Below are 9,174 nucleotides of genomic sequence, written 5' to 3' on the forward strand. Positions count from 1 at the left end.
AAAAAAAAAAAAAAAAAAAAAAAAACGAGGCCGGACGGTAACGAACGTGCCGCAGGATGAACAGGGAGTGCTCGCCGATTCTGTCCGTGGCCCTGGAACAACCCAAAAGGAGGTAAATAATTGTCTAAGTTTGAATCAGGATCGGTGTTTAGCTGATTCAGCTGATCTCCTCCGGGTTCACGGAGCTCCAGAGAGACTCGCCCGGAGTCGGAATAACCCGAGAAATAAAAACGTGAAGACGATGTGTCTGATTACCGCCTTAAAAATCAGGAAATATTAAATATTTATCTGTTATTCAGGAACGAAATCCAGGTTGTAAAACTATCCAACTTGTGTAAAACCGTATTATTGTTTTTTTGTAAATAAAGTTTGCATCGATCCACCTTCCCTCTGACCGGACTGGTGAGTTTCCTCCACCAGGTGAGATGTTAACCGTTTGCGGCCGCCCTCCAAAAAAGACCCGAGCTGCCGCCCTTCGCGGTGCAGGGGATAAAATGTCTGAGGGTGAGACAGAAGCACGAGCGTGGCGGTTATGGTGGATGGCGGACGGAAGCAAACGCGCCGGTGTTTGTTTTACAGATTCCCGTGGCGGCGGGAACCTCTCACCATCGCTCCGCCTTTAACGGAGCTCTCTTTACTGTCCAGCTGCTTCCGAAAGGAAAGATTTAAAATCTGCAGAAACCGTTTTCTGTACAATCACCCTCCCCAGGACCCGTAGCGTCGGTGGACATCAGAGGAAACGCCTTTCTGGAGACAAGGTGGGAATTTATAAATCCCTGAAGCTTTCCCAGCCCCTGTCAGAGGCTCAGTCCTTCAGGTTTTAGAAGCTCAGTCCCCTCTTCCCCCCGAAGGAAGCGGCCGACGTCGTCGTGACGACCACTTCCTGTCGGCGTTTTCAGCTCGGCGCGCCGCTCCTACTTCAGCCTCGCAGCTGACAGAGGTGACGTTCAGCTCCGACGGCGTGCAGTCTACGGTCAGACGGGAGAACGAATCAAAAATCGCCGGGTCACGCCGTCGCCGCTTCGGGTTTTATGGGTTCTGTGTAACGTGCTGCTGCCCGTCGGGCCTTGGCGCCATTTATATTTGTGACCCGTGCTGATGAAGAGAAGAAAGACTCCCCCCAGTGATCCTGGCAACTAAAACAGCGTCTAATCTTCCTGATCCGCCTTTAAATCCAAGTTTTCTAACAGGTTTGTTTTCAGAAATAGTCTTTTAAAATCGACCATTTTCCTCTGCCGGGAAATCCCTTCCTATAAAGTTTGGGATCGTTGTGAAGCTCGGGGAGTCCCCGTTTTAAATATAAGACGGGATTCCGGATGACGTCACTAACAACCAATAAAAATCCAGTTTTCAAACCGGTTGCCAGGCGATAAAATCGTCAAATTCCAACAAACTACGGCTCGTTTTCGAAACTTCAAGAACAACTTTCCATCATCGGGACGCGTTTCACCAGCACGGCTCACATTTATGAACCCCGCCCCCCCAGGAGCCCAGCGGACAGGTCGGGGTTCAAGGCGTGGCGTGGAAGAGAAAAAAAACGAGCCGCTTCCCTGGCCTGTCCGCCACGTTCCTTGGTCTTCATGATGCTGTTGGATCACTAAGGTTCTGTAAGGAACCTCGGAGGCCTTCAGCACAGCAGCAGACTGAATCACACACAGGTGGAGTCTGAGTCCGGGAGGCGGCTGGTGGCTCCACCTTCACGGATCCAAACGGGGCGCCGCAGCTTTCCGGATTTCCTGTTTGGAAAAAACGGTTTCCGGGCGCCGCTTCCCTCCCGCTCCACGGCGCCGCGTTCTCCCGCAGTCACACAAACTCCCACAGCGAAAGCACTCGGACGCTTGTGGTTCCGAGTTGCCGAAACGCGAGGCCGCGTGGAAAAACGATGAGTCTGCGAGAAGTCGAGCTACTTTTGACTTTTTTTGGAGGTCTCGGAGTTGAGGGGGGGGTGGTTGGGGTTGGGGAGGGAACTGAACTGTTCACATGTCTCACCAAAACAAAATGAAATAAATAAAATAAAACCCAAAACAAATAACAGGAGGATACTTGCACAACAACGGATTATACCTGCAGTTTCTAGGGAGAAAGGAGAAAGAAAGAGACACAGGTGACATTTGAGATCAAAACCAGCGGATTTCAGGAAACAGAAACAGGACGTCAGGAGAGGACACGCCCAGGAAGACAAAAAGGACTGAAGTCAATCTGCTAAATGTGGCTGACGTCGAGGGAAGAGGGGACTGCAGCTTCAGAGCGCGTTTAAAGCTTCGATCAGAGCTACATTCAGCTTTAAAAGCAAGCAAACAGCCGCGTGGAGCGCTAAGCTAAACACTTCGACTGATAAAAGGTTGAGTTTTTTTTTTTGCCATCCTGGGGACGGTGTGGACGTCAGTCTTACCGTTCTGCAGCTTCTCCTTGCCGCCGGACAGAACTCCGCTGGGCAGCATGCCTGTCGGGGTCAGACCCTTCAGCGTCAGGACGCTCTCACTCTCCTCTCTGAAAACACAAACATGGACGCCGCGGCCAACTTTACTCGATCAGCTTCGTGTTCGTCTGACGCTCAAAGCATGTGTCGGGGATGACCATCGGCTACTACCAAACCAAATCGGAGCTAACTGTCTGTACAGATGAGCTGTAGACCGCTTTTTTGATGGTACTTGCGGCGGCCATCTTGGATGGTGTCGGCAACACAGATCCAAAGCTTCATCCCTGAGTTTCCAGTGGTTCATGTTGAGAACGGGGGTCACTAAAGTTCGTACGAGTGTGAAGGGAGGCGAGTGAATACTCGGATTAAAGATGATCTGCGGCTCGAGCTCTAAAACGACAAAAATAAACGCCGGCGCGTCGTCGAATTCATTCAAACGAAGAAGCAGCTCGTCCGTTTTTTTTTTAAATCCGCCTGCAACAACCAGGAGCTCCTGACAGAACCGACTCCTTTAAAGTCATCGTTCATTTTTTTTATTTATTTATTTTTTTGGATTCGGAGCGGCGGCAGATTTACGGCAGGAAAGCGCCGCCTCCGTTGACTTCCTGTCCTCCCTGAAACGGACGCCGGCAGCAGAGGAAGAAACACCTCGACTTATTTTCCCGACGGTAACCTTTACCTCCTGGAGGCAGTAAAACATCCGCGTCAGGAGCCCCGCATCCCTCTGAGAAACGAGAAACGCTGAAAATCGGTTCTGATCGTTTAAACCGGTTTGAGCGAACGCCGGTGAAAAGGTACCGACGGCTGCGGAGCTCCTGGTCATCTCCGACAGAATCCGATCGCTCCGAACTCTCGGAGGAGACTTTTGTTTCGTCGGATTAAACGAAGCGTCCGACTTAAATAAAAGCAGCAGAAACGTTTTAATCCCGAACGCCGCCGCTCGAAGTGTTCAAACGTCGCAAAGAAGCCGATTAAAGCGGGTCACCGTGACGATGACGCAGTTTTTAATCCTTTAGGACGACCGTTTTTATGGGTCGTATTAATTACGGTGAAAATCCGAGGTTTTAAATCTAAATTTAATTTCTGCAGATGCACCGATTGGCCGCCTGGCGAAGGGAATCGGACGATTTTGATCTGACAGTTGGGAAACCGATCCCCCCCCCCTCCGAGCTTTTTCTAACGTCTTTAAAAAAATAAAATAAAATAAAATCAGAAGAAGAGGAAGAAGCTCTACCAGGTTTGTCTGCTGCTCAATTTTGTCGTTCAGGCTTTTATTACCAATATTTATTTGCTGCACTTTCAGTTTAAAGGTTTGCCAAAATAAATTTGGACCGTTAGGGAGAAATAATCTGAAATCCAAAAACCGGCAGGATTATTTTTCAAATAGTTTTTTTATTTCCACTCAGAGAGAGAGAAAGCTTTGGAACTTGCTGCTCTTTTGGAGTTAATGTAAAGAAGTTTCTTTTTGGTTTTATCTTACTTTAAATATAATATGAACACAGGCTCCAGTTATCATGTCATCCAGAAACAAATGTGACAAAAATTAGAAAAAAAAAATGAATCACAAAAATCGGAAATCAGAAATCGGCTGAGCAAACTGTGATCGGCCTCTTGGTGTCTTCGTGGGCGTAACGTTTGATCAACAGTTCGATCGGCGCCGCCGCCACGAGTTAAAGGTTTAAAGTCGCACCGAGGAGTTTGGATTTGTTCCTGAGAGGAATCTGCGTTTCCTTCGGGACTCCGGAGGTCGTGTTTGCGTACCTGAGCACAGAGAACACCCTGGCCATCTTCCCGATGGCGCGGATCTTGTTCCGGATGACTTCTTTACGGGCGGAGGCTGTGGCACCTGGAGGGAGGGAGGGAAGGGGGGGGTCAGAGGTCAAGAGATCTGTCACTCAAACTGCGACTCGTCCGCGGTTCAGTCGGCGTTCGCGTCGCGGCACCTCCCCGAGTCATTCAGGCCGCCGGAATAAGTTCGGTCACCGAGTGCAACACAGTTAAAAAATAAAAATAAAAAAAAAACCACGACATTGTTGTTGTTAAAGTCACAGATTGGAGTGAAAACACATCACAACATCTGAGAGTTTCTCAGCAGTCGGTGCATCCATGCCAACCACCCGGGCCAATCCCCTTGTGCAAACATGGCCGCTCGACATGTTTGACAAACGCATGCTGGGAGTTTGCCTGCGCATTTCAACTAAACTCTCCACGTTTCTGACCCTAAAACACCCGATTCAACTCGGGAGAGAGCGAGCGCAGGAAGTGAAGGAAATGTAGGACGTGAAGCTCGATAAGACAGATTATAATATAAATATATTTACCGTATTTTCTGGACTATAAGTCAGACCCTCCAGGATTTCGCGATGTTGCGATCGCAACTATTAACGCAGAATCAAGCAAACCCCGCGAAATCGCAACTTTGCCCAAAACGCTGCAACTTTCCCGCAACTTTAACCCAATATTTATTGTTTCTGATGTGATTCGCCGCGGTTTCTGCAGTCTAGTCTCTTCTTTGTGGGTTTGTGCAGCGTGGAATACAAAATAACCCCAAATAACTCACGAAGAAGACACGTGACGTCACTTGCTGTTAACATCAGAATGCCGGGAGCGTGCAGGAGCAGCGACCGAAGCCAAAATGTGCGCTAATGCTTCACATTTGCCCACAAAGATTTCAGCAAACCAGTTTCCTCCCCAGCTGCAGCTGTTTTGCACGTCCTGCTGTGTAATCATGGAACATAAACGCATCGACAAACACTTCCTGTCTGCAAAACATGTGAGGAGAGCTGCAGACGAGGGACAATCCAGAAATGCTCATGAATGTCAGTTTAGAAGCTATCAAAGTTCTCAAATAAAGCACCTTTTGATAATGTCAGTGTTTGTTGGTAATTATCTTACAAAACTAGGAAGTATTTTTGGTTTATATATTAAAAGTTATGGTTTTTTATTGATTTTAGTAAAAAAAAGTCGCAACTTTTAGGAAAATGCCCCGCGAAATCCTGGAGGGACTGATAAGGCACACTTAAAAGCCTTCAGTTTTCTCAAAAAACGACAGCGCGTCCTATAATCTGGAGCTCCTTATAGATGTAAGAAGTCGTGATGTTTTAGTACGACTTTGGTTAAACTACAAAGCTGCGCCGCTCGCAGCTTTAAGGCTCAGTTAGAGTCGCAGGGCTCCGCCCACAGTGAGCAGTGGAGGCTTACGTCGGTGCAGTATCCTCCTGTGAGTTTTGATTCGTTTGATTATCTTTGTGATCTCACAGAGGGATCATAGAAACGCTGATAAAGGAGAACCAGCTCTGCGCGAAGTTACAAAAATGACGATGCGCTTTATAAAGGACAAAAGTTTGAAAATGGACCAGACGATGCGCCTTATAATCCAGTGTGGAAAACACAGTAAGTGTGTTTATGTCAACCCTTTAATTGAACCTCAGCCGTAACTTTTAAGATTTGGCTCTGAAACCTTTTAGAAAAAGGACCTAAATCCTCCAGTTCGGTTACAATCGGTGCAGAGACTCAGATCGAGTGTTAGACGGCGCAGCTGCGGCGAGACGTTTCCACACGCTCATCATCGGCAGGAATGTCGTCGACTTTGGGGGCTTTTAATGATCGATCTGAACCATTTCTTCCCCCGCTAACGTTTAACATTCGTGGTGTTTAAAGACGAGGAATGGGAGCACAAGCTGGAACACGTATTGGTCGAATGTAGATTGGAGAAAATCTGCAGGAAGTTCTAATCTGTGCGCCCAATCCTTGTTTTTTAATCCCACTGGAGCTGCATGTTGGACAATCAGTCCAACCTGGATGAGCGTCTGGAGCCGTCTGACAGCAGCTGTTGCGTTCAGTGACGTTAGTTCGACATACAGAAGGCGAGCAAAGGTCCAGCTGTCGCTGCACGCCCGTGTGGGCTCGTGTTTGTACCTTTCTTGGGGGGGTATATTAGCTGTCCTTCTCATGAGACACCCCCCAGCAGAGAAGACAAAGAGAGAGGACAGAGAGGTCAGTGGATGGCTGCGGGATGAAAGATGACGTGGAAGGAAAAGGAGGCGAAGAAAAGAAAAAAGAAGAAGAAGAAGAAGAGGCGTGAAAGCACAACAAGAGAAAAGGAAAGCGATGCCTCGAGCGCAAAAACTCTGGAAAACAAAAAACAAAAAAATACAGAAATCAAAATTAGATGAGCGAGAACCAGAAAAGGAGCGAGAACGTTACGGCGTGAGGCGGAGAGGAGGACGTCTGTGAACAACAGCAGAGATCGATGTGACTGGAAACCATGGCAACAGGAGCAGGTACAGAGCCGAGCGAGAGGGGGAGTAATAAACCAACTCAAAGGTCAACAAAGAAACAAATAAACAAGAAGAAGAAGAAGAAGTCATGATTGGGCTTGGGCCGGTTTCCTGTGTAAAGGTTTGCGACGGCGTTTGGAAGTCCTGTCAGCGTCTGAAGGAACAAACATGGCCGACTCGTCAGACCGCGGCGAGCTGCAGGAACACAGCTCGGCTGGAAAACGTTGGCTAACGTGTTTTTTGCTTTTTATGTCGACGAGATTTTAGATCGAATCCAACGTTTCAAACCACAGAAGAACTGAGTCCTAAAACGTGATGAAGAAGCTTAAAATTTAGTTTTTGAAGCTAAATGAAACAGAAAAGTAGCTAAAAACTAAAAAACAGAACACTATCCAATGGATAAAAGGAGGCAAATGCTAGCTAAAAGTAGCAACAAGCTAGCTCAAAGCTAAAAGTAGCAAAATGGCAGCCAGAAGCTAACAGTAACAACAAGCTAGCTTAAAGCTGAAAGTAGCAAAATGGCAACCAGAAGCTAAAAGTAGCAACAAGCTAGCTCAAAGCTAAAAGTAGCAACAAGCTAGCTCAAAGCTAAAAGTAGCAAAATGGCAGCCAGAAGCTAACAGTAACAACAAGCTAGCTTAAAGCTGAAAGTAGCAAAATGGCAACCAGAAGCTAAAAGTAGCAACAAGCTAGCTCAAAGCTAAAAGTAGCAAAAGGCTAGTTTAAAGCTAAAAGTTACAAAATGGTAGCCAGAAGCTAAAAGTAACAACAAGCTAGCATAAAGCTAAAAGTTGTAAAATGGTAGCAAGAATCTAAAAGTAGCAAAAAGGTTAGCTTAAAGCTAAAGGTAACAACATGGCAGCCAGAAGGTAAAAATAGCAAAAGGCTAGCTAGAAGCTAAAGGTAGCAGAATGGTAGCGAACGCAACAATGTTTGTTTCGAGGCTTTGAAGAAAACTCTGGGAATGTTTTTGCAAATAAAGTTAAAGATTTTGAATCGAATAAAATTGACAAAAAAAAAAACAGCCTAAAGTCAAACATCGCCGGAAGCCGCAGCTGAAAACAACGGAGGAACCATTTTTGATTTGAATCGTTCACAAAGAGAATCCTTCTAAACGGCTGTAGTTCAAGTTTTGCAATGAGCTACAAGACTCAGCGCCTCTGCTGCGAGCTAATCGGCTAATTCACTGGCTAACATCAGATTGTCACGAGCCAAACTTTATAAAAAACAAAACAGAAGAAACAAAAAACAAGTTTACTTTATTCAATTTTTAACCTTCATCCTAAAAATGTCAGTATAGCTGAAGATTTTAAACTCTTTTTATCGCCAGATTAAAAGTTATAAAACTATAAATAAATAATATTTTGTATAAAATATTTCCCCATAATATTATGGAGGTAAAATGTGTTTGTTTTAAGCAGCCGTAGTGATTGTTGTTGAATTAAATTTTAGAAATAAAAGCATTTAAATCGAGGTAAACGGTGGTATTTTTTTACTCGAGGTCCTCATACGATCAGACGCTCGCACCGGCCCATTCCTACTCATGAAAAGAAACACAAAAACCAGGACAAGAAAGAGCAAATAATAAAAAGAAAAAAACAGAAATGAAATAAAACCAGCGGCTCACTGAAAGAATGAGTTGATGGAACATGAAGAGATGTTAAGAAGACGGCTTTTAATTTGAAATTTCTGATCAGGCTGGGCCCTAAGCTGAACTTTTTCTGTTTTTTTTTTTTTAGAAAACGTGTTTAAATCAAGCGTTTCTCTGCAGTCGACTGTTTAACGTTACTTTATTTTGGAACAAGAAGAGAAACGTAGACGATTAAACGTTTCGTTTAAAACGTGACTCAGCTGGAACATCCTAACGCCGCGCCCCTGCGTGAAAAAGTCAAACTGTGTTGAGGAGGAAGAGGAGGAAGAGGAAGGGCTGGTGAGGTCATTTCCTGTTTGCTCCAAAGAAAGAAAAAAAAAACATCTTGTAGATGAGCTCATCAAACCACTGAAGCGAAGCTAAAAAGCAGGAATGTCGTCAAACTAATTGTTTTTCTAGAAAAGCGACAGCGTGCTCCCGGACTTTGAAGCTTTTATTTTGGCGGCCTCAATGAGTGGAAGGAGGTCTCCCTCTAGTGGCGCCGCAGAGGAAACTCACCGTCCAGCTCTTCTTCGGTCGTCAGCTCGTCGTTGGAGCAAATGCTCAGGACGTTCACGAGCATCTCAGTCACTGCGAGGGGAAAAAAAAAAAAAAAAAAAATCAGATTATTCTTTTATTTTAGGAAATCGTCGCCATGGAAACCTCAGAAGAACCTGCCTTCAGCACCGAGACATTGATTTAACATTCCCTCTGCCTCACAAGTAAAGTTAGAGTCATTTGAAAAAGAAAACCCCGCCCTCTTTAGACTCGGGTGATAATTTATCAAACGGAATATTCCCCCCCTGTGACTCGGCAGCTCGTTTTCTTCGTCTCACGGAGGTGGG

The 9,174-nt window shown here is 45.7% G+C and overlaps 1 protein-coding gene across 1 annotated transcript in view; it reads right to left on the reverse strand.

The window, feature by feature from the left end:
- LOC108234843 (serine/threonine-protein phosphatase 2B catalytic subunit alpha isoform) overlaps nucleotides 1–9,174 on the reverse strand; it is a gene marked incomplete in the record, with an annotated part of 95,711 nt that overhangs the window by 6,962 nt on the left and 79,575 nt on the right. Inside the window, 5 exon segments of the mRNA XM_025005556.2 lie at nucleotides 2,065–2,073; nucleotides 2,393–2,490; nucleotides 4,181–4,265; nucleotides 6,338–6,364; nucleotides 8,849–8,920. Coding sequence (XP_024861324.1) covers nucleotides 2,065–2,073; nucleotides 2,393–2,490; nucleotides 4,181–4,265; nucleotides 6,338–6,364; nucleotides 8,849–8,920 — 291 coding nt within the window.

This window comes from Kryptolebias marmoratus, linkage group LG7 (assembly GCF_001649575.2).
Source record: "Kryptolebias marmoratus isolate JLee-2015 linkage group LG7, ASM164957v2, whole genome shotgun sequence".
Classification (NCBI taxonomy): domain Eukaryota; kingdom Metazoa; phylum Chordata; class Actinopteri; order Cyprinodontiformes; family Rivulidae; genus Kryptolebias; species Kryptolebias marmoratus.